The 25,600-nt window shown below is 42.5% G+C and overlaps 2 protein-coding genes across 3 annotated transcripts; one reads left to right on the top strand and one right to left on the bottom strand.

Moving 5' to 3' along the window:
- Window positions 1-322: 322 nt before the first annotated feature.
- LOC139366164 (pre-mRNA-splicing factor RBM22-like) lies at window positions 323-19,124 on the top strand. Of its 2 annotated transcripts, XM_071103336.1 has the most exons (11): window positions 323-430; window positions 4,369-4,422; window positions 4,517-4,546; window positions 8,318-8,450; window positions 15,908-16,008; window positions 16,119-16,291; window positions 16,505-16,705; window positions 16,866-17,030; window positions 17,202-17,290; window positions 17,376-17,504; window positions 18,539-19,124. In XM_071103336.1, exons 1-11 carry the CDS (start codon window positions 377-379, stop codon window positions 18,673-18,675), a joined length of 1,266 nt encoding a protein of 421 aa, XP_070959437.1. In that variant the 5' UTR covers window positions 323-376; the 3' UTR covers window positions 18,676-19,124. The 2 variants fall into 2 exon arrangements, with proteins under 2 accessions (XP_070959437.1, XP_070959438.1); XM_071103337.1 differs by lacking the exons at window positions 323-430; window positions 4,369-4,422; window positions 4,517-4,546 and adding an exon at window positions 5,374-5,489 and having other exon boundaries at window positions 5,768-8,450; window positions 18,539-19,061.
- LOC139366165 (myozenin-2-like) lies at window positions 19,032-25,600 on the bottom strand. Its single transcript, XM_071103338.1, has 6 exons — window positions 25,265-25,600; window positions 24,079-24,163; window positions 22,626-22,783; window positions 21,594-21,744; window positions 20,907-21,081; window positions 19,032-19,904 (listed from the first exon to the last, which is right to left on the bottom strand). The coding sequence occupies exons 2-6, from the start codon at window positions 24,155-24,157 to the stop codon at window positions 19,718-19,720; spliced, it is 750 nt and encodes a 249-aa protein (XP_070959439.1). The 5' UTR covers window positions 24,158-24,163; window positions 25,265-25,600; the 3' UTR covers window positions 19,032-19,717.

The raw sequence follows: 25,600 nt of genomic DNA, 5'->3' as shown, positions 1-25,600 counted from the left end.
GGCTTGTAGATTTATTATTATCCCTGTATGTGGTGTCTCAGCAGAGAGCCTCTTCCACGACCTTATATAAACGTTAGGGTGTTATGACTCCATTAGTGTTCATCCCTAATCTGAAACATCCTCCAACTACAGCTCCAATGTGCTAATTGGGGTTTTCCAAAACCAGGCGCACATCTTCAATTAATTCCAGATATTCATTAATATAGTTGCATAATGATTAATGAGTTTATTTTTCATATTTATATTTGTTTATTTAAATAAAATAGGAGGTTAATGTCATGAAAAGAAGCATGCGCCGTGCTGCATTGTGGGATGTGAATTCATTGTCGGGGCGGTGCATGCGCGGTAGGGTTGTGTTTTACTACCACAAGTAAAAATGGCGACGTCCCTAGGAGCTAACACATACAACAGACAGAATTGGGAAGACGCGGTAAGTATTAAATCGTAGAAATATTGTGTGTATTATAACCTGGAAAAGGAGGGTATTTGACACCATAAACTAACGTCGTAATTAATTTCACTTTGCCAATACTTCAGTATGTGAATCATGATTTGCTACCAAAGGCTAACGTCAACTAGCGAACGTTAGTAGCGCAAGCATGGCTGTGTCGCAAGTTAGCTAGATAACTAGTCAACTAGAAGCGGTTTAGCCACAGGTGAAAGGGGTAATTAATAGTATTTGGTTTAGATGTTTACATTTCTTCATAAACTGGCGGTGCGTGGGTAAAATCACCGGGGTAGCCTTCCCCCTGTTAATTCATATGCTTGCGACCGTGATATATGACTAAAAAAGGCCGAGCCAATAAGACAACTAATTGATTGGGCAACTGCTCGGCCTCCGACCTCAAGCCGCTACAGAGGGCAGTGCGTACGACCCAGTACATCACTGGGGTCAAGCTTCTTGCCATCCAGGACCTCTATACCAGGCGGTGTCAGAGGAAGGCCCTACAAATTGCCAAAGACTCCAGCCACCCTAGTCATAGAATTTGTTATCCATGCATAGTCACTTTACCTCTACCTACATGTACATATTAGCTCGACTAACCTGTGACTCCTCTATATAGTCCCTCTACAGTTATTTTATTGTTGTACCTTAATTGTTAATCATTTAATTTTGTTTTTACTTAAGTTTGTTTTAGTAAATACTTAACACTTATTTTTTTCTTAAATGCATTGTTGGTTAAGGGCTTGTATGTAAGCACGTTCATGCAACGCATGTTCACTCACCCTACTTGTAGAGAAACGCCACTGCCGCCATCCTCTTTCATGTTGACAAAACGGTCTATCACTCTGACATACACTACATTTATTTTTTGTTGTCCTAGGCTACCTGGCTAATATGCTTGCTCACTAGCCTAACTTACATTCATGGGCAACGTTAGATAGTTAATATTAGCCTTCTACATCTAGCTACTGTACATGTTTAACTTCCATCCTCTAGGCCAGGGTAACAACAATATTTGAATTAATGTTTGGATAAGAATCTCCCTTGTAATCATTGGCCTGTATGGAGAATTAAGTAAAACTTCAAGTCCAAATCCCTATCTCTATCCATGGCTAATTTAACACAATGTGCAACAATTCCAGTTTTTCTGTCAATGGCGTGCGCTCAATAGGATTTGATAGGACTGACGCCAAATCCAAGCTGGCTTCGCTTGACACTTTTTTTTTGTTGGTACGCCTGGACCATTCACATTTGAGCTCGCTCGGTTTAGCTCAACACTGATTGGCACTTAAAAAATAAAAATAAAAACATTTTGGGCAAGAGAGGCCAGATGCTCTACTGGCTTCCCTTGCCTTCAATTCTACAGGTGGCAGCAAAGCAACCTTGACTTTTTCCACATTTTGTTACATTACAACCTTATTCTAAAATGGATTAAAGTTTCTTTCCTCATCAATCTACATACAAAAACCCCATAATGAGAGAATTTATTTAAATTTAAAAAATTATAATGGAAATATAACATTTACATATTTGGCTTCAATTCAAATATAAGTCTTATTGTAAAGTAGAATAATTTGTTCTAGTAATTATTATTTAATGCAAACAATACCAGAAAATGCAGTTTTAAACAATCAAGCTGGGTGTTGGTGCTTTTTAAGTGAAATATGAAAAAATTGTAGTGTAATATTTGAATGTTTTCTGTTTGTACTTTTTGGCTGAAGTCATATTTAAAAGCTCACAACTCGGGCTCTGTTAAAGATATCTCAGTGATTTAAAAATATCTGGATTTTGGACAGTTTTCAGAACTATAAAAAAAATCACAACAGTTTGACACTGAAGGGCTTCCCTAGGCTGCCGCACGTCAATTCTTTAAGTTCAACAGTGCTTGTTCGTCCCATTGGGCATATCAGCTTAGAGACAAGGGAGAGATACACTGCTCAAAAAAATAAGGGGAACACTAAAATAACACATCCTAGATCTGAATGAATGAAATATTCTTATTAAATACTTTTTTTCTTGACATAGTTGAATGTGCTGACAACAAAATCACACAAAAATGATCAATGGAAATAAAATGTATCAACCCATGGAGGTCTGGATTTGGAGTCACACAAAAAAATTAAGTGGAAAACCACACTACAGGCTGATCCAACTTTGATGTAATGTCCTTAAAACAAGTCAAAATGAGGCTCAGTAGTGTGTGTGGCCTCCACGTGCCTATATGACCTCCCTACAACGCCTGGGCATGCTCCTGATGAGGTGGCGGATGGTCTCCTGGGGGATCTCCTCCCAGACCTGGACTAAAGCATCCGTGGCGTTGGTGGATGGAGCGAGACATGATGTCCCAGATGTGCTCAATTGGATTCAGGTCTGGGGAACGGGCGGGCCAGTCCATAGCATCAATGCTTTCCTCTTGCAGGAACTGCTGACACACTCCAGCCACATGAGGTCTTGCATTAGGAGGAACCCAGGGCCAACCGCACCAGCATATGGTCTCACAAGGGGTCTGAGGATCTCATCTCGGTACCTAATGGCAGTGGACGTCGGGCCCTCATACCACCCTCATGGAGTCTGTTTCTGATCGTTTGTGCAGACACATGCACATTTGTGGCCTGCTGGAGGTCAATTTGCAGGGCTCTGGCAGTGCTCCTCCTGCTCCTCCTTGCACAAAGGCGGAGGTAGCGGTCCTGCTGCTGGGTTGTTGCCCTCCTCCACTTCTCCTGATGTACTGGCCTGTCTCCTGGTAGCACCTCCATGCTCTGGACACTACGCTGACAGACACAGCAAACCTTCTTGCCACAGCTCGCATTGATGTGCCATCCTGGATGAGCTGCACTACCTGAGCCACTTGTGTGGGTTGTAGACTCCGTCTCATGCTACCACTAGAGTGAAAGCACCGCCAGCATTCAAAAGTGACCAAAACATCAGCCAGGAAGCATAGGAACTGAGAAGTGGTCTGTGGTCACCACCTGCAGAACCACTCCTTTATTGGGGGTGTCTTGCTAATTGCCTATAATTTCCACCTGTTGTCTATTCCATTTGCACAACAGTATGTGACATTTATTGTCAATCAGTGTTGCTTCCTAAGTGGACAGTTTGATTTCACAGAAGTGTGATTGACTTGGAGTTACATTGTGTTTAAGTGTTCCCTTTTATTTTTTTGAGCAGTGTAGTTATACAGTTATATTGACTAATACGTACACACGACTTGGACAGTCAGGGGAAAAGGGGTCCCTCAATAACCATCACATAGTCAGAATAGCACAGGCTCATGTGAACTGGCAGTGTATGAATTGTAAGGATGTTGAGCCCTATCTTTTAGGGGTTCAGTTACAACCGGTTACGCGAAAGCAACCTGACACATCAACCAGCCATGAGAAGTACTGTCAGGTTGCACAGATCGTATTCTGGGTTGACTTTGGAGGACAATCCTCTCTTGTCCCAACTTATATGCCCTCATACTTCAGACTTAATTTTGTATGATAACTCTTGTCATTGTAGAGCCTCCAGAAATATTAGCCTATTATGTTAGTATTTTGATTCTAACTCAAAACACACTTGTAAACAAACACTCACCTCACTCTCTCTCTTGGGTGCGAACCCTGCAACCCAAGACTTCACACAGGACGTTTGTGCTCTCAGGAGATGCTTATATTTAGGCTTCCTGATGAGGTGGTTGATGTTGAAGACCTGAATGGTTAGAAGTTTGACTGAAACCACATCTTCCAACAGATGGTAAAGTAGGTGCTACTGGATCCAGCACTTGTAGCATATGGCCAGAGTACACACTGGGTCAAGCAAGAAATGTGTGAGAATGTGTAGCTTGTGACCAGAGAAACTATGAGGCTCTGTTATTATGATAGACCGGGATTGCTGCGTGTTGGCTGCACTTTTAGTTAACATTTTTTTGTATTTTCCTCCAGGATTTCCCAATTCTGTGTCAGACATGTTTGGGGGAAAATCCATACATCCGCATGGTGAGTTTATCTTTCCAGTTTGTATTTGCACTTGTTATTTTGAAATTCAAACTTGCTGCAGAATCCTTAATTTTAAACTCATTTTTTTTAACAGAGCAAAGAGAAGTATGGGAAAGAATGCAAGGTAATATAATTCATTATTCCAGTTTAGTCCTCTTGTGCAATATAGGAAGCGCAGTATTCAGTGAATACATATCTTGAAATATTGTGTGGGGCCCTGCCACTATGTTCAATGGCCATGTTTAACCCCCTAGAGTCTATTTCTACGGCTAGAGGAAATCTAATTAGCATAATACCAAAAAATCCCCATAAAAATCTGTCTGTTTTTAATAGATTGTTTTTTTGCATTGGATATGTCTCAATCGAACTGTTGGAATCATGGAAATAGAATGATTATTATAATTCTATAGTTAGAATATAATAGTGGGGACTTAGAATAGTGTTTGGCCTGACAACAAATGAAAATGCCAGGGAGGAGTTACGGTGACAGGGTAGGAACCAGTGTTAAGTGTTTCCTAGGGGACCATACAATCTGTTTTCTCTTAGCTACTTCATGTAGCTAACGTATTCATGCTTTGCGTATTTCTCTTTGATTTAGAAGATACTGTTTCACAAACATGCTGATTTAGGTATAAACCATCACTCGTATTATCAGACTGTGTAGCTAATTACATTTGTTCTCAGTACATTTATTAGCTAGCCAGCTAACTAGCGATTAGCATTAGCGGCTAATAAGGTTGCGAAGGGTCAGGAAATTTTCCATGGGAAGTTAAGCCCGGGAATGTTGGGAATTTTGCTTAAATTCATCAAAAAGTTAGCTTATAACAGTGAAACTTTTTTTGTGGGATATACAAAGCAATTCTAAGTCTTGTGGCATATTTTGGTTAAACCATCCCCAATTAAATGGAATTGCAACCCTCTGCATGCACAGTGCATTCTTCATTACATGTGCAGTGCACTCTTCCATCACATGTACAGCTGATTCACAAGATCTTGCACACTAATGAGATGCTGTTGAGCCCACGCTACTACACTGTCTGAGCCGATGACTACATACATGCTTTCTGGTAAGTTTTGATTACAATACTGGGTGGGGTGAATACATTTCATGACAATTTTTTGTCAACTAGTAAATAGTATCCTACAGTAAAGTGTGTTTAAATAATTTCTAACTTGTTAACCGTTTCTGCTAGTTAGTTTTTGCTACCGTTTGGGTTTTAGCTTACTTGAGCCTGCTAACTGAGGAGTGTTTCATTTATCTTACAAAGGAGTTGTTTAAATCTAACTGCTTAACTATCTGTACATGGAATTGTATTTTACTTTCTTTTTTTTCTAATCTTTACAGGAAAATGCCACAGCCACTATCTGATGTGTGGAGACATTTCACTGCAGCTAATGTAGAAGGAAAAGCTGTGTTTACTTTTGCAAATACTGTGCTAAATCACATGTTGGACCACAGAAGGTATTTGCAATGGTGACAGACAATGCTGCAAACATGAAGGCTGCTTAGTCAAAAGTGGAGGAGTCCTACCCTCACATCACACCCATTGGCTGTGCTGCTCATGCACTGGATATGCTCCTCAAGGACCTCATGGCACTGAAAACAATGGATACACTCTACAAGAGATCCAAGGAACTGGTTAGGTATGTGAAGGGTCATCAAGTTATAGCAGCAATCTACCTCACCAAGCAAAGTGAGAAGAATAAGAGCACCACATTGAAGCTGCCCGGCAACACCATTTGGGGGTGTGTTGTCATGTTTGACAGTCTCCTGGAGGGGAAGGAGTCTCTCCAAGAAATGGCCATATCACAGTCTGCCGATATGAACAGCCCCATCAAGAGGATCCTCCTGGATGATGTATTTTGGGAGAGAGTGGTAAGCTACCTGAAACTCCTGAAACCTATATCAGTAGCCATTGCATGGATTGAGGGAGACCATGCCATCCTGTCTGATGTTCAGACTCTGCTTGCAGATATGAGAGAAGAAATCTGTACTGCCCTGCCCACTTCACTGTTGCTCCAAGCAGAGGAAACTGCAGTTCTGAAATGCATCAAAAGGCGTGAAGACTTCTGTCTGGAGCCCATACACACCGCAGTGTACATGTTGGACCCTAAGTATGCTGGCAAGAGCATCCTGTCTGGTGCAGAGATCAACTAGGCCTATGGTGTCTGGATGAGGGCAAGGCTCTTTGCAGTCTGGTGGAGTAAACTTCTAAGCAAGGGCTTTGGGATGGCACGACTGCCAATCTCATCAGCCACCTGGTGGAAGAGACTTTGTGGATCTGCGGCTCTTTCCCCTGTTGCCTCCATCATCCTCCAAATCCCACTAATATCAGCCGCCTCAGAGTGCAACTAGTCCTTGTTTGGGAACACACACACCAAAGCACGCAACAGGCTGACTAATACAAGGGGTGAAAAATTGGTGGCCTGGCAACGAGCCATCCTCAACAAGGTTGGACAGTGAAGATGCGGCCTCAGAGTGCTGTTAAAAAGGTGGACATTGAGGAGGTCCAGGGAGAAGACATGGAAGGCAACCAAAGCTATAGTTTCTAGACTCTCATTTTAGAGATGTACAGTTGAAGTCGGAAGTTTACATGCACCTTAGCCAAATACATTTACAAAATGTTTCACAGCTCCTGGCATTTAATCCAAGTAAAAAAAATACCTGTCTTAGGCCAGTTAGAATCACCACTTTATTGTAAGAATGTGAAATGTCAGAATACTAGTAGAGTGACTTATTTCAGCTTTTATTTCTTAAATCACATTCCCATTGGGTCAGAAGTTTACATAACCTCAATTAGTATTTGGTAGCATTACCTTTAAATTGTTTCACTTGGGTCAAACGTTTCGGATAGCCTTCCACAAGATTCCCACAATAAGTTGGGTGAATGTTGGCCCATTCCTCCTGACAGAGCTGGTGTAACTGAGTCGGGTTTGTAGGCCTCCTTGCTCGCACACGCTTTCTCAGTTCTGCCCACACATTTTCTATGAGATTGGGGTGAGGGCTTTGTGATGGCCACTCCAATACCTTGACTTTGTCCTTAAGCCACAACTTTGGAAATATGCTTGGGGTCATTGTCCAATTGGAAGACCCATTTGCACCCAAGCTTTAACTTCCTGACTGATGTCATGAGTTGTTGCTTCAATATATTCACATATGTTTGTCTTCATGATGCCATCTGTTTTATTAAGTGCACCAGTCCCTCTTGCAGCACAGCACCCCCAAAACATGATGCTGCCACATGTCCTAACCGACTTGCCAAAACTAGTTTGTTGACAAGAAATTTGTGGAGTGGTTGAAAAACAAGTTTTAATGACTCCAACCTAAGTGTATGTAAACTTCATCTGTATGTTGAAAAACACGTTTTAATGACTCCAACCTAAGTGTATGTAAACTTCATCTGTATGTTGAAAATGTTTTTGGGAGATGCGAAGTATCATCGGGGATCATTCAATATTCTTTCTTTTGTTGTTCAGTGAAATCATCCCATGTGAGGAGTCAACTCATTTAATAAAAGTTAAATACGTAGTTATTTTTTATTGGACGGATTTAATCATTTGCAATTATGTCTACTCGTGAGGTAAAATGTTTGTTTCTGTCTCCATTTGATATGGTAAATATATCCAATGAAAATATCTTCATTTTAAATGGTATTAATAGTAATTTGCATATATATTCGTTAATTCCCATATATTCCCATTCATTCCCACGGAATGAATATTCCACCTCTGAATATTCCCCAAAATGTCCAACCCTAGCGGCTAACAAGATTTAGGCCCAGCTTGCTAAGAAAATACAAGCTAGCTGTTTGCAGATGTAAGAAGCGTAGCACCACAGCTAAATGACTGCAGCAGAAACACTGAACTCTTTGCTCTCCACTTCTCCTCCCATCAGATCTGTGCTCGTCCCTTCACTGTGTTCCGCTGGTGTCCAGGAACAAGGATGCGCTTCAAGAAGACAGAGGTGTGTCAGACCTGCAGCAAGATGAAGAACGTCTGTCAGACCTGTCTACTTGACCTGGAGTACGGTAGGTCATATAATTCATAGATGCCTTACCTGTACCACCTTACTCAGTGGTTTCCACAAGTATGTAGAGTAACCGGTCTTCTGTTGAGCTTAAAGTCTTGTTTAAAATGTTACTGCAAGATAATGCCCATATCTTGAAAAATAAATGAATGGTTTTGTTTTTCCATGTTTTTGATCTCAAAATAAAATATTTTAAATGGATAGAACATCTCATTTTATTTAAGTCTACTACAATGCTTAACTTCTTATGGCTGAGATCCCGTTAACGGGATCGATACAACAGCCAGTGAAAGTGCAGGGCGCCAAATTTTAAAACAACAGAAATCTTCTTAATTAAAATTCCTCAAGCATACAAGTATTTTACACCATTTTTAAATATATACTTGTTAATCCCACCACAGTGTCCGATTTCAATTAGGCTTTACGGCGAAAGCAACACAAACGATTGTTAGTTGAGTGCCTATTCACAGAAAAACACAGCCATTTTTCTAGCCAAAGAGAGGTGTCACAAAAAGCAGAAATAGAGAAATGAATCACTAACCTTTGATCTTCATCAGATAACACTCATAGGACTTCATGTTACACAATACATGTATGTTTTGTTCGATAAAGTTCATGTTTATATCAAAAAATCTCAGTATACACTGGCGCGTTATGTTCAGTAGTTCCAAAAGCATATGGTGATTTTGCAGAGAGCAACATCAATTTACAGATTTAATCATCATAAATGTTGATGAAAATACAAGTGTTATACATGGAATTTTAGATCCACTTCTTCTTAATGCAACCGATGTGTCAGCAAAACATGCAATCTGAGTACGGCGCTCAGACGACAAATCAACCCAAAGAGATATCCGCCATGTTGGAGTCAACAGAAGTCAGAAATGGCATTATAAATATTCACTTACCTTTGATCTTCATCAGAATGCACTCCCAGGAATCCCAGTTCCACAAATGTTTGATTTGTTTGATAAAGTTCATGTATGTCCAAATACCTCCTTTGTTAGCTCGTTTGGTAAACAAATCCTAACTCACGAAGCGCGTGCAAGTCCAGCGGAAACTATTGACAAAGTCCAAAAACAGGTCGTAGAAACATGTCAAACAAACTATAGAATCAGTCTTTATTGAAGATTTATGTTAAAAACATCCTAATGTTCCAACCGGAGAATTCCTTTGTCTGTAGAAATGCTATGGAACAGAGCTAACTATCACGTGAGCGCGCGAGACTGAGCTCGTGGCTATCTGCCAGACATCTGACTCATTCCCCTCTCATTCTCCCCCACTTCACAGTAGAAGCATCAAACAAGGTTCTAAAGACACTTGACATCTAGTAGAAGCCTTAGGAAGTGCAATATGACCAATATCCCACTATCTTCAACAGGGAATGAGTTGAAAAACTATTAACCTCAGATTTCCCACATCCTTGTTGGATTTTTTTCTCAGGTTTTTGCCTGTATATGAGTTATGTTATACTCACAGACATCATTCAAACAATTTTAGAAACTTCAGTGTTTGCTATCCAAATACAGTGGGGCAAAAAAAGTATTTAGTCAGACACCAATTGTGCAAGTTCTCCCACTTAAAAATGTTCATCATATGATGACAGACAACTATGACAGACAAAATGAGGGGAAGAAATCCAGACAATCACATTGTAGGATTTTTAATGAATTTATTTGCAAATTATGGTGGAAAATAAGTATTTGGTCACCTACAAACAAGCACGATTTCTGGCTCTCACAGACCTGTAACTTCTTCTTTAAGAGGCTACTCTGTCCTCCACTCGTTACCTGTATTAATGGCACCTGTTTGAACTTGTTATCAGTATAAAAGACACCTGTCCACAACCTCAAACAGTCACACTCCAAACTCCACTATGGCCAAGACCAAAGAGCTGTCAAAGGACACCAGAAACAAAATTGTAGACCTGCACCAGGCTGGGAAGACTGAATCTGAAATAGGTAAGCAGCTTGGTTTGAAGAAATCAACTGTGGGAGCAATTATTAGGAAATGGAAGACATACAAGACCACTGATAATCTCCCTCGATCTGGGGCTCCATGCAAGATCTCACCCCTTGGGGTCAAAATGATCACAAGAACGGTGAGCAAAAATCCCAGAACCACACAGGAGGACCAAGTGAATGACCTGCAGAGAGCTGGGACCAAAGTAACAAAGCCTACCATCAGCAAGGGCATTGAAGATGAAACGTGGCTGTGTCTTTCAGCATGACAATGATCCCAAACACACCGCCCGGGCAACGAAGGAGTGGCTTCGTAAGAAGCATTTCAAGGTCCTGGAGTGGCCTAGCCAGTCTCCAGATCTCAACCCCATAGAAAATCTTTGGAGGGAGTTGAAAGTCCGTGTTGCCCAGCAACAGCCCCCAAACATCACTGCTCTAGAGGAGATCTGCATGGAGGAATGGGCCAAAATACCAGCAACAGTGTGTGAAAACCTTGTGAAGACTTACAGAAAACGTTTGACCTCTGTCATTGCCAACAAAGGGTATATAACAAATTATTGAGAAACTTTTGTTATTGACCAAATACTTATTTTCCACCATAATTTGCAAATAAATTCATTAAACCTACAATGTGATTTTTCTAGGGGAAAAAATCTAATTTTGTCTGTCATAGTTGAAGTGTACCTATGATGAAAATTACAGTCCTCATCTTTTTAAGTGGGAGAACTTGCACAATTGGTGGCTGACTAAATACTTTTTTGCCCCACTGTATGCATATTACTAGTATATCTTAGCTTCTGGGACTGAGTAGCAGGCAGTTTACTCTGGGCACCTTATTCATCCAAGCTACTCAATACTGCCCCCAGCCTTAAGAAGTTTTAAACCACATCAGGAGACCACTTTTGAGGTCTGGGAAACACTGGAGAATTTTTGAATTGGGTGTAGTTACCTTTTTAATTCAAGTGGGCACCTAGGCTTTTTAACAGTGTTTTTGTAGTGCACATGATGGTAGAGTTTGCAAAACATATACCCACTGGATTGATTAATATAATCATATCATTCTGCCATGTAAGCACAGGATATTTTGTAGTTAAAGTTTAATTGAGCAGGTTTTTGGGAAAGCCTTACCATCTAACAGAAGACTTTTCATTAGCATCATCGCTAACAGCTACACAACGTGGTAGACGTGCGCACCACACACACAGATGGGCATTCTCATTGCCTCTTCGGAAAGGTGGTTCCCTAATTTTCATATTTGGACCAGAATGAGGTGCTCCACTACCCATTGTTCCTGCAGTGATGATTCTTCATCAAATGTTAACTGCAGTTAATCACCAAAAAGCCTAGGCCTACCAGTAGCCTATGCAAATTAAAGAGCCAAATGAATGGCTCTCTCACCGATTCGGTAAGGTACACTGACTGACGGGTCACTCACTTTTGCGTCACTGCCTGGCAAGCCCCGGCATCCTAGGAAGTCCTTTGGTTTACTTGTCCCGATGCGATACCATGGACATATAACCACGTATCATTTATGAATGCCAAAGGGATATGAGGTTGATTTTTATTCAGTCAGTTCAAAACCTGTTTTAAACTGGTCAGCACTCACTGTTCAGTTTTCTTTTATTTTATGTTACCTTTATTTAACCAGGTAGGCTATTTGAGAACAAGTTCTCATTTACAATTTTGACCAAACAGAGTTACACATGGGATAGACAAATGTACAGTCAATAACACAATAGAAAAATCTATGTACAGTATGTGCAAATGTAGTTCGATTGGGTGTGCTATTTACAGATGGTCTGTGCAGGTACAGTGATCAGTAAGCTGCTCTGACAGCTGTTGCTTGAAGTTAGAGAGAGAGATATAAGTAATCAATCAACGCACAGTGAATGGCCTTCTATTCGCCACTACACTCAAAATAAAATAAATTGTCAAAGCCTCTTAATGATTATGTACATAGGGCATCAGTCAATACAATGAAGGGTTGAGTACCAGGTACTAGACGGCTAGTAACAGACTAAAGTTCGGGGCAAGGTACTGCGCAAAACTCAATTCGCCTTTGGGACAACGACTCCCATTGTCAGGACAGAGACATATACATAGATCTCTGGCTGCAGTCAAATTTCTTTACACGGACAAGGGAGAGTGCATGATGCTCGTGAAATTGCATGTCCCATGTTAGGTTCACTGAGTGTACAAAACATTAAGAACACCTTCCTAATATTGGAGTTACACAAATCCCACCTTTCGCCCACAGAACAGCATCAATTCATTGGGCATGTAATCTACAAGGTGTCAAAAGCGTTCTACAGGGATGCTGGCCCATGTTGACGCCAATGCTTTCCACAGTTGTGTTAAGTTGGCTGGAAGTCCTTTGGGTGGTGGACCATTCTTGATACACACAGGTAAAATTGTTGAGCGTGAAAAATCCAGCAGCATTGCAGTTCTTGACACAAACCGGTGCACCTGGCACTTACTACCATACCCTGTTCAAATGCACTTAAATATTTTGTCTGGCCCATTCGCCCTCTCCATGTCTCAAGGCTTAAAAATCCTTCTTTAAACTTCTCTCCTCTCCTTCATCTACACTGATTGAAGTGGATTCAACAAGTGATCATAGCTTTCACCTTGACTCACCTGGTCAGTCTATCATGGAAAGAGCAGGTGTTCGTAATGTTACTCAGTGTAAGTGGTAACGATGAGCCGAAATCCACAACTTAAACATTGGTTACTTAAGTAATATTTACATTCCGTTTTACACAACACCATATGTATATTCTAGTAGACGCGTCCTATATAACTACTGCCGTACACACTTTTTCTGTTCATATACTGTCCATAATGTCTATTATACACACCATCATATACATAGTGCATTCGGAAAGTATTCAGAACCCTTGGCTTTTTCCACATTTTGTTATGTTACAGCCTTATTCTGAAATTGGTCAAAGTTGTTTCCCCCCTCATCAATCCACACACACAAAAACAGGGTTTTAGAAATATTTGCAGCTTTATTATTATTATTATTATTATTTTTTTTTTTAGTATTCAGACCCTTTACTCAGTACTTTGTTGTTGCACCTTTGGCAGCGTTTTCTGCTTTCAGCTTGGCACATGTTTTTGGAGTTTTTCCCATTCGTCTCTGCAGGTTGGATGGGGAGCGTCGCTGCACAGCCATTTTCAGGTCTCTCCGGAGATGGTCGATAGGGTTCAAGTCTGGGCTCTGGCTGGTCCAGTCAAGGAAATTCAGAGATTTGTCCCAAAGCCAATCCTGTTTTGTCTTGGCTTTGTGCCTATGGTCGTTGTTCTATTGGAAGGTGAACCTTTGCCCCCAGAATCTTGTTTCTCATGGTCAGTGTCCTTTAGGTGCCTTTTGTCATGTGCCTTTTACTGAGGAGTGGCTTCCGTCTGGCCACTACCATAAAAGCCTGATTGGTGGACTGCTGCAGAGATCCTTCTGGGAGGTTCTCCCATCTTCACAGAGGAACTCTGGAGCTCTGTCAGGGTGACCATCGTGTTCTTGGTCACCTCCCTGACCCAGGCCCTTCTCCCCCGATTGCTCTGTTTGGCAGTGCGGCCAGCTCTTGAAAAAGTCTTGGTGGTTCCAATCTTTCATTTAGAGTGATTGAGGCCACTGTTTTCTTTGGGACCTTCAATGCTGTAGAATTGTTTTGGCACCCTCCTCCAGATCTGTGCCTCGGCACAATCCTGTCTCTGAGCTTTACGGACAATTCCTTTGACCTCATGGCTTCGTTTTTGCTCTGTCATGTACTAGAGGTCGACCGATTTTTATGATTTTTCATCCGATACCGATTTAATTAGCCAATGTTTTTAATTGGTTAATATTTTTTTTTTAAATCTAAATATTTGTAATAATGACAATTACAACCATACTGAATGAACAATGAACATTTATTTTAACTTAATACACAATCTATTTAGTCTCAAATAAATAATACATGGTCAATTTTGTTTAAATAATGTAAAAACGGTGTTGGAGAAGAAAGTAAAAGTGCAATATGTGCCATGTAAAAAAGCTACCGTTTAAGTTCCTTGCTCAGAACATATGAAAGTTGTTGGTTCAATATTCCCAGTTAAGAAGTTTTAGGTAGTAGTTAATATATGAATGAAATTATGACACCAACTATTTCTCTACTATTTGTATTTCATATACCTTTGACTTGGATGTTCAAATAGACACTTTAGTCTTGTCAGCCTATTCTCAGGAGTTGATAGGCTTGAAGTCATAAACAGCGCTGTGCATCAAACATTGAAGAGCTGCTGCAAACGCAGTAAAGTTTGAATGAATGCTTACGAGCCTGCTGGTGCCTACCACCTAACGCTCAGAGTGCTCTTATCAAATTTATTATAATATAATAAACACAGAAATACCAGCCTTTGGTCATTAATATGGTTAACTTGAAACTATAATTTTGAAAACGTTTTTTCTTTCAGTGAAATACGGAACCGTTATGTATTTTATCGAACGGGTGGCAACCCTAAGTCTAAATATTTTTACATTGCACAACCTTCAAGGTTATGTCATAATTATGTAAAATTATGGCAAATTAGTTCAGTTAGCAACGAGCCAGGCGGACCAAACTGTTGCATATACCTGGACTCTTCTTGCACTGAACACAAGAGAAGTGCCACAATTTCCCTAGTTATTGGTGGTTATCAACCATGTGTAGTTAACTAGTCATTATGTGAAGATTGATTGTTTTTTTTATGAGAAGTTTAATGCAAGGTAGCAACTTACCTTGGCTCCTTGCTGCACTCGCGTAACAGGTGGTCATCCTGTATGTAATCGGCCATAATCGGTGCCCAAAATAGCAGATTACCGATTGTTATGAACTTGAAATTGGCCCTAATTAATCGGCAATGCCTAAAATCTGTGTATGCCGAAAATCTCTGTATGCGAACCCCAAAAATTGTATTTGATTGTGTTTGGGGAGGCCGGTGACAAGCTTAGGTCCAAAATAAGCCCATAAAAAGTTTGCTTGAAGTGGAAAATGTAGCTGGCTAATTAGCCGACTGCCAGCGCTAATGGACAACGCTGCTTACCACTTGTTCAAGTCATGGGGACCTTGACTTTACTAAAGCCACATGTAATTGGGTTTTTCCACCTGGGTACCAAACCGTACCCGAGCTGGTACGGGTGGATACATCTTTATTACATTTGGGTGAGTTTTTGTTAAATATAAAGCATACTGAGGAGCGGGGGTATTGCACCTTCGCCCATATTTTAAAACCGGCTGGATGAATCTAAGCAAAAACAAATAACCTGTAAATATTAACATTCTTTTGATGAGGAAGTCACACCGAATTTGGGAAACCCTGAGCTACAGCAACATTCTGTAACAATGTTCAAACCTACATCGGTTACATTTTGAAATGGAAAACCAAAGCATGCCAAATCAGAACAGAACCGAACCCATAAAAACTAAGTCCCCATTCAGTACCGAATCCAAGACATTTACATGTCTGTGATCGACAGGTTTGCCAATCCAGGTCAGGGACACCGGGCTGGACATCAAGGATGATGTGCCGAAGTCAGACGTGAACAAGGAGTACTACACACAGAATGCTGAGAGAGAGGTATGTGTGGAGAGACGGCTGCATCCCCGGTATTTCTGTGTTCACAAATTCAACTTCCAGTGTTTTACCCCTGTTAACCCCCCTATCTCCCTGACTCCCTTTGTCCTCAGATAGGGAACTCTGATGGGACACGGCCAGTGGGTCTGCTGGGTAAGGCCCCCAGCTCCAGTGAGATGCTGCTGAAGCTGGCCCGTACTACGCCCTACTACAAGAGGAACAGACCCCACATCTGCTCCTTCTGGGTGAAGGGAGAGTGCAAGAGAGGAGAAGAGTGTCCTTATAGGTGAGAGCGCAATCTAAAAGATAGCTCCATCTCTTTATAAGGGCTACATTTGGGTCATGTTTGTACAGTACAATGACTATATAGATACAGCCCCTCCTGTCTGTGTGATTTGTAATGACATTTCACTTGGTGGTGCTGTTGAGCAAGAAATCAACCTACATTGACTGGGGAGAACTATTCCTTCTCATGCACATTCTCTCCCTGCCGCGTCAGGCACGAGAAGCCCACAGACCCAGATGATCCCCTGGCAGACCAGAACATTAAGGACCGTTACTATGGTATTAATGACCCAGTGGCTGACAAGCTGCTGAAACGGGCCTCCACCATGCCCAGACTGGACACGCCTGAGGACAAGACCATCACCACACTCTATGTAGGGGGGATGGGAGATACCATCTCAGATGCAGAGCTGAGGTAGGTTTCTGATTATAGTGTCAGTTGATTTGAACTTTTTTTTTGTGTGTTTTTTTACTTTTCCAAAATATACCAGGATTGCTGGTAGTCAGTTTGAATGATCTGTGACGCAGTTGGGAACTTGTGCCCTCAATCGTTGTCTGTCTGTCTGTTTCTACAGGAATCACTTCTATCAGTTTGGGGAGATCCGGACCACCACCATTGTCCAGAGGCAGCAGTGTGCCTTCATCCAGTTTGCCACACGGCAGGCAGCTGAGCTTGCTGCAGAGAAGTCCTTCAACAAGCTCATCATCAACGGACGCAGGCTCACCGTCAAGTGGGGCAGGTAAGAGGTCAAAGCTTACGAGGAAAGGAGGAGAATGTATTGGAAGCCCTTCCTTTCTAGCTAGATGGTGACAACCTTGTAGGGCAAAAATATTTGGGAGTCTTTATATATGGTCTCCATGCATCCCTGCACCCTACTCACTGTGTACCCTAATGTGTTGTGACTGTCCAGGTCTCAGGCAGCCAGAGGAAAGGAGGCCTACCAGGATGGGGTCAGTGAGATGGGAACCAGATTAGACCCTGTGCCAGGACTGCCTGGAGGTAAATCTGTCTGGGAGGCTTTGAAAGACTGTGTGTGTGTGAGCCTGTCTGTGTTCTTGTTCTGACTCTCTTCTCTCTCCCACAGCTCTCCCCCCACCCCCTGCTCTGGAAGAAGACGTTCCCACTAACTACTTCAATTTGGATCCTGGTACATCTCCTAATGTCATGAACATCTCTCTGCCCCCACCGCCCGGCATCAACCCACCACCTCCAGGTACCAGTCACACCTTTGTTGCCCTGGAAAAATTCTGGCCATACTTATAAACTCAGCCAAAAAAGACATGTCCCTTTTTCAGGACCCTGTCTTTCAAAGATAACTTCACAGATCTTCATTGTAAAGGGTTTAAACACTGTTTCCCATGCTTGTTCAATGAACCATAAACAATGAACATGCACCTCTGGAACTGTCATTAAGACACTAACAGCTTACAGACGGTAGGCAATTAAGGTCACAGTTATGAAAACTTAGGACACTAAAGAAGCCTTTCTACTGACTCTGGAAAAACACCAAAAGAAAGATCCCCAGGGTCCCTGCTTATCCTCGTGAACGTGCCTTAGGCATGCTGCAAGGAGGCATGAGGACTGCACATGTGGCCAGGGCAATAAATTGCGATGTCTGCACTGTGAGACGCCTAAGACAGTGCTACAGGACAGACAGCTGATCGTCTTCGCAGTGGCAGACGACGTGCAACAACAACTGCCCGAGTTACACCAGGAACGCACAATCCCTCCATCAGTGCTCAGACTGTCCGCTATAGGCTGAGGGAGGCTGGACTGAGGGCTTGTAGGCCTGTTGTAAGGCAGGTCCTCACCTGACATCACCGGCAACAATGTCACCTATGGGCACAAACCCACCATCGCTGGGCCAGACAGGACTGGCAAAAAGTGCTTTTTGACAAGTCAGGGTTTTGTCTCACTGGGGGTGATGGTCGGATTTGTGTTTATCGTCGAAGGAATGAGCATTACACCGAGGCCTGTACTCTGGAGCGGGATCGAGGTGGAGGGTCCGTCATTGTCTCGGGTGGTGTGTCACATCATCGGACTGAGCTTGTTGTCATTGCAGGCAATCTCAACGCTTTGCGTTACAGGGAAGACATCCAAATATTTAATATATTGCTGAAAATATATGCAGTTGACCATGAGGACATGTTCTTTTTTTGCAGTTTAGTATGTCACTAAGCTAGCGCTCACACAATGTGACACCTAATGTGTACCTTGTTCATTTATGTTGTGTTTTTTTACCTTCAGGTTTTGGTGCGCCTATGTTCCACATGGGTTCGATGGGTCCCCCTCCTCCCATGGGCATGAGACCCCCAGGACACATCCACTACCCGTCCCAGGACCCCCAGCGCATGGGAGCCCACGCTGCCCGCCATGGCGACTAGTTACCATGGTGATACTTTGCTATGCCAAACATCTCTGGTTGAGATAATTGCCCTGGGCAGAAGTTTCTCTTAGGCACAGGTCTAGGATCAGCTTACCCTCCCCCAGTCCTCACCATTGTAATTACGGGGTGAAATGCATAACGGGCCTTAGATCAGCATCCAGTGGCAATGTCATCTAACTTTGAGGTTCACCCGGGTGTTAGAAAATGTCATGGATCAGTGTATTTAGACTTACAACATCAGAATGGAGAAATTGTTGAAATGTACAAGGCATCCTGCAGAGCAGCCCCTTGAAAGGACAATTTTTAGACCTGTTGATTTTCATTCATATCATGGATTTGATTTTTGATACAATGTTCATTTTCCACAAAAATGATTCAGTTTATTATTGTGATGTTTTGTTGTCCACTTCTGCCATTAAAACAAGTTCTCTATCATTTACATTTAAAGCAATCAATATCACAAAATCAATCCTTTATAACAGAGGGCGAGAAAGACAGACTGAGGAAGGAAGTGTGTTGGTAGGAAAGAGGGAAGGGAGCCAAAGGTTATGTCGAGTTGTAGAGTTTGGAGGCAAGTGGTGAGGGAAATGGGGCAGTTGGGCTAAGGAAGTGGGCGTTTTTGATTAAAAAAGAGACAAATCACCTCTCCCCTCAACTGGCCTTTGTTTGTTTGGGCTCAACTCTCATAATGAACTGTTGATTGATTCAGAAGTCCTCAGTTGGCCTCCACACAGGCCCATCCACAGAGCTCTCATCAGGAAACAATCTTATCATTCACCAGTCTTTCCCTATGTCACTGACTGAATACCAGAGGGCTCGAGTTAGAACTTGCCCCTAACCACAGACCCTTATCCTAATATAACCATTAAATAGATGAAAGCATCTTAATATAAAAATAGTTTGGGGCTACCTACTCTAGAGGGAGTCATCTTTGAATCAGGAGGGAAGGGTAATGGGAGCAAAACGATGCTTAAGTCTTTTAGCCTGCGATTTCACAAAGGTCAAGGAAGTTTGAAGGTAATAGGTGAGTGGTGGTCCTCTCACAGGTCGGTGGATTCAGGGGAGTAGTCGTGACCCCATCCCCGTGGTACTCTGTTGAAGTTGGGCCGTTTACACATGCGGTCCAGGGTCGTACCAGGGAGGCGCTGGGAGTCCAACAGCTCGAACCCCATCACTGGGATGACCTTCATACTCTTCTGCTGTGCGCCTCCGAATGGCATGGCCGCTCTGAGGGAGAGGGATGCTTATGTTAGAAGTGTATATTTGAGGAAGAGAATGACTCCGTAGCTTACATAACACCGAAGACGTTCTCTGGGTATCAGATCTTTCTCACTCAACAGGTGGGTAGAAAGAAGCGTTTAGATGTTCTGTGATACCCAGGCATCCACACAGAGCTCCACTAATGACCCTGGCTGGCCTGGTTTAACTAATCTTTTAGGTCGGAAATAATCAACATCTGTTGGGAATTCAGTGAGAACCCTTAAGGAATCATCCGACTATAGATGGGGCTTCTTCCCAGTTGTCCCACACAGTTTGTATGCCTCACTTTAAACTTAGACTTAATTAACCCCAGATACCTTGCTAATTAAAGGAGTTAATCAATGCATCCATGTGTGCTTCAGTTACTGAATGATTGGTACCAAAATGACTGACGGTAGACTAAAAGTTGTGTGTGTGAGGAGAGTCTCAGACCAAGTTTAGCTTTTGTTCTTGCCTCATCGGTGTGACGCAATCTTGCGTGTGCCAGGGTAAGATGAGCCCCTTTGTGCGCCATCAGTCTTTAAGGGGCTGAAAGGCATGCAAGCCCCCGGGGGATCATTTCTCACGAGCCCATGTTAAAATAGCCGCCCGCCTGACAGCCACAGTCCAAGGGGGTGCGAGCCAGAGGCAGGATTGCTTTTCAAACAGTGGAAACATGGACGCGTGCCGAGGGAAGCTAATTTAAGAGATAATTGTGATATTAATTTGATAACATGCTTCGGTCATCTGCGGCTCTATTTGATGATGGGCGATCGCTAATCCTGTGCTAAACGTGCATTAAGCCTCAGACCGAGCCATGTTCGCTTTGATGAGTGGGGTCTTGAATTTGTCTTTCCAAAGAATACATGCATAATATTGTCCTGCCTTTGTACTGTGAAGTGTGAAGTCCTCAGAGGTCCTCTAGTTAGACGGCCTCTGTTTGTGACTTGGCTACATGTGTCAGGGTTCCATGTGATCTCAGTTCCTCACCTGTTGAAGCACCTGTAGTTGGCAGGCTGTAGTGTGACCCCCTGTGGGAACTGGGTGCTGATGGAGGACCTGAGGTCGTCACTGTCACCCAGGGCTTCCCTCCAGGGGGAACAGTAGGACCTGCTTGTCAGGTTAAACTTCTCACGAGGGATCTCCTTCAGGGGACCCACGTAGCCTGAGGTCAAAGGTCAGTCCCAGACTCAGTCCCTGAAAGCTCTTGGGGTTTACACATTTAAAGCAGGTTGTTTGATCTGATGTTGGTCCTGGCTACAATAGAAAGTGTTAAACTTGGTGTAAATCCAGCACAATAAACAAGGCTTCGCTGGATGTCACTCAGACCCAAAAACGAACCTACTGTTAGGTCAGGACACAGATACACTCAACACACTAGCACCCAGAGTGTTATCAGATATTCTCAAGCACAGCCTTAAAAACAAACTGTCAGAGCAATAGTGTTTTGTTTAACCTTGTCCTTCCAAAATGTAACGTGTCCAACATGGGTGGTTAAACCCCCTTTGTCATAACAGCACACTCAAATGGGTAGTTCATCACAAAATCAAAGTTTGTCATTTCCATAGCTCAAAAGTAATCTGAAGTAAAGCTGACCAATATTCCAACCTCTGAATGTAGGGGGTGACCTATCCCTTTAAGCCATGTGGTTCTAATCCCTCTCATGTTACCAGCTACCTGGGGCAATGACGTTGGGGCTGCCGTTCATGGCCTCAGTCTTCTGTAGAGTGGTGATCAGGCTGTGGTTGCCAGGCATCAGATATGCCTGGTTCTCTTTCCCCCTCTGGGGCCCCTGTATGGTCTGGGGGGGCAAGGGCTCTGGAAGGCCCTGGGCAGGGACACAATAACATTCTGGATTAGCTCCATTCAAACTCAGTTGTGTGCATTATCATGGGAAAATAACCACCATGGAATAACAGCCAATTTTGGGGACAGTTCCACTGCCTCAATCTCTCCATCATACAGCCAATGATATCCACTCATTACAGTAGATTTCGCCTAGAATATCTATGTTACCACCTGACAGGTGCTATATAGAACCTAAAAGGGTTATTTGGCTGTCCCCATAGAATAACCCTTTTGGGTTCCAGGTAGAACACCTTCCACAGAGGGTTATACATGAAACACAAAATAGTTCTAGCTCTTTGCTTTTCCATGTAGAACCCTTTCCACAGAGGGTTATACATGGAACCCCAAAAAGTTATACCTGGAACCAAAAAGGGTTGTCTTATTGGGACAGCCAAAGAACCCATTTGGAACCCTTTTTTCTAAAGTGTGGCCCTCTTATTTATACCAATAACCTTGGCCCAGTTCTCATACTCCAAGGGGACAGTGTACAGCAAAGCAGAAAGTGAGAGAGGACGGCCAAGGTTTCACTGCCTCATCAAACAGCTCTGCCATAAATCCAACAAGCTAACAAGCTGCTTGCACAATACTGCACATCAGGATGACAAGTCCGTGGGTCTAACAGTGTGGATAGCTCAGTGGATATGTATGTATATATATGTACAGTATTGCCTTGTGTTTCCATATAAATAAAATGTCTTTGAACATTAATTGAGCATTCTGTTCTACATTGAAATGTCATGGCATCTCTAGTGGAGAGAGGCAGGGTGTGTGTGTTTGAAATGTGAGAATGTGTATGTATGAGAATGTCTGTGTGTGTGTGTGCGTGAATTTGTCCGTGCATACATGCACGTGTGTTCTTACATTGCTGTAATGGTCATGGACTTGGTTCTCCAGTGTGAATCTCTCCACCCGTCTCAGTCTCTCCTGGAACATGCGGGAGCCGCGGTTGGACGGAAGGTTCAATTCCTCCATCATCACATCCTTGGGAACACTGATCTTCTTCCCCAAGTTCATACCTCCTGGCACACAAACAAAAGCACAGCATAAAGATAAAGTATTATATTTGTCTTTCACTAGGTCTCAAAGTGCTTTCCATTGTATGGGGGTAAGTCACTCCACGTACCACTAAGTCAAAGTAATTAAACCCTTTTAGTAAGTAAGACAAGTAAGCAGAGAAAGGCATGAACTGGAGACACAAACAGACAAATACAGAGAATAAGACAGTTACAGGGACTCAGATCAGATAGAATCTGATTTGCTGTATCTGTCTTTGACTTGCACAGTAGCATTTCTATCTGCTGGCCTGTGTCAGTCAGAGAAACCCTGTGAATGTTGAATCACAAAGAGAGAACCTGGCTTCCCCCAGCAACAGGGGTTTCCTCATGACTCATGAAGTGTTCTGAAGTGTTCTTTTTCAGTACGTAGGAGATTAAGGCTCTCTGGCTCCTCTCAGCTCCAAACTATTTATTGAAGATCAACTGACCCGACCCATAAACCATAACCTCAGATATCATATCATCACTTATCCACAAAGCCTAGTGTTGAGTTTCCTATTTGGCCCCATGCATTGCCATCAGATTGTAGCATTACACTATAACTTTGGAATAGCCCTGAGAGATGCAGGCTGAGGGTGTGTAATGTTTTTTGTGGTGCAGTGTTGCATGGGTAACTGGGTATGTAAATAGGATGTTTGGAAGAAGTATCTCTTATAGGAACTCTGTCTTTCTCTTTTTCTGTCTTTCTCTCTCTCACTCACTCTCAGTAAAGTTTATGTGAATTCCTGCCTTATGCCAGCTGCATTGTCGACAGGACTTGCCTTTTGAAGTGCCTGTTTAAAACCCACCAACCGGGGGATCACATTATGCTGAGTCAGACGGGCCTGACGCCAGCACCTGCTGCTGGCTGAGACCATCAGAAAACAGACAAACAAAACCACACGGAATGCCTCCTGAGTATTGTTCGGCCCACTGAGAGTTCTAACTCCAGAGTTCTAATGTAGAGTCTCTAGGGTTTAATCCGTTAACGCACTCTATACGTTTGTGAGTACTAATGTGTTGCGGCGTGTGATTAATAATTATACTCTGTAGCCTAGGCCTGGGTGTATGAACTGTTTGCTACTGCTGTCTAAGTCAAACCTAATGTCTCCGCTTTGGAGTTTAGTCAGGTTTATTCAGTCTGTCTAGGCTGACAGACATTTGAACTCTGCTGTTCTCAGAGCTGATCTCCCCTTTGGGAGATCAATAAAGGATATTTAGTTGAATGTAACTATAGAATTGAATGGGAATAGTAATTGAATATATCTCTATAGTCTTACCTCCCCTGGCCTCTGTACACAGAGCCTTGGCTTGCTGTATCCTCTGCTTGGACAGGTCATCATACACTGATTGCATCATCTTCCTCTGGTGGGGGATGGATGAGGTGAAAGGATGAACAGAGTTTCACGTTAGGCTCTGGTTTGGGAATACACGCTCACACACATCTTTTAGATCTTTTACAAGATCACAGTAGTTGGCTACAGTGTGTCACTCAAAGACGCCCCCCCCCCCCCCCCCCCCCCAAAAAAAAAAACATGCACATATATATGAATTAATCAGAGTATCATTTTAACAGTTCCACACAACTCATCTTTTGTGTATGGAAACATGAATAGAACTCATGAATATGTTGTTTGAGCGTAATATATTCTCTAGATCTAATATAGAAAGTCCCTTAGAGAGCTTTTTTCTGGAAGCTATCATTAACTCTGAACACCACAGTTAGATGTGTGCTCCAAACATAAGCTGTAGCTGCATGACTGCTCCCCATCAGCGGTGGTGTAAAGTACATAAGTAAAAAATACTTTAAAGTACTTTTTTGGGGTATCTGTACTTTACTTTACTATTTATATTTTGGACAACTTTTACTTTTGCTTCACTACATTCTGAAAGAAAATAATGTACTTTTATCCCATAGATTTTCCCTGACTCCCAAAAGTACTAGTTACATTTTGAATGCTTAGCAGGACAGGAAAATGGTCCAATTCACACACTTATCAAGAGAACATCCCTTGTCATCCCTACTGCCTCTGATCTGGCAGATTCACTAAACACAAATGCTTGGTTTGTAAATTATATGTTGGAGTGTGCCCCTGGCTATCTGTACTTTTTTTTTTTTTACTAGAAAATGGTGTCGTTTGACTTTTACTTAAGTAGTATTTTACTGGGTGACTTTCACTTTTACTTGAGCCATTTTCTATTAAGGTATTTTTACTTTTACTCAAGTATGACAGTTGGGTACTTTTTCCACCACTGGCCATCAGCATGGCTGGTAGATGGATAACAAATAGCATGTATAAACAGAAAGTTACATCTGTGTTTCCTGCTGTAAGACATGTAGATTACATTTTCACACACATCCGTTGACATATTCACACTGCACTGTGCTGGACAATACCCAAGTTGGAGTAAAATCTTGCAGGTTGCCTAGATCAACCCCAGATCCTGCCTATGATTCCATCTTACCTGTCTCTCTTCTCACAGGTTCAGCCGTAGAGGTGATGTGAGGTGAAATGAGGTGATATGAGGTGAGTATATCGCTGTGTGATTTATCGTCTCTGAATCTGGGATGCCTCCCTATCCCACTCTGATGCTTCTCATCTGTGAGGGAACAGTTTGTATACCAGTAATCCCTGGATGCTCCGGGTGCTTACCTCACAGGTTATTTTAACAGAGGCGAGGAGCGAGAGAGCCAGGGGATGAGGGGGAAAGGGGGTAAGTTGAGAGGGCTGGTTGGGAGGGGGGTGTAAGGGTGTAAGGATTTACAATCCTGCCCTCCTGTGTCCCTGATAATACAAATCT

Source organism: Oncorhynchus clarkii, chromosome 14 (assembly GCF_045791955.1).
Source record: "Oncorhynchus clarkii lewisi isolate Uvic-CL-2024 chromosome 14, UVic_Ocla_1.0, whole genome shotgun sequence".
NCBI lineage: Eukaryota > Metazoa > Chordata > Actinopteri > Salmoniformes > Salmonidae > Oncorhynchus > Oncorhynchus clarkii.
The sequence above is the reverse complement of the archived record's forward strand: the minus strand, read 5'-3'. Positions and strand labels throughout refer to the sequence as shown.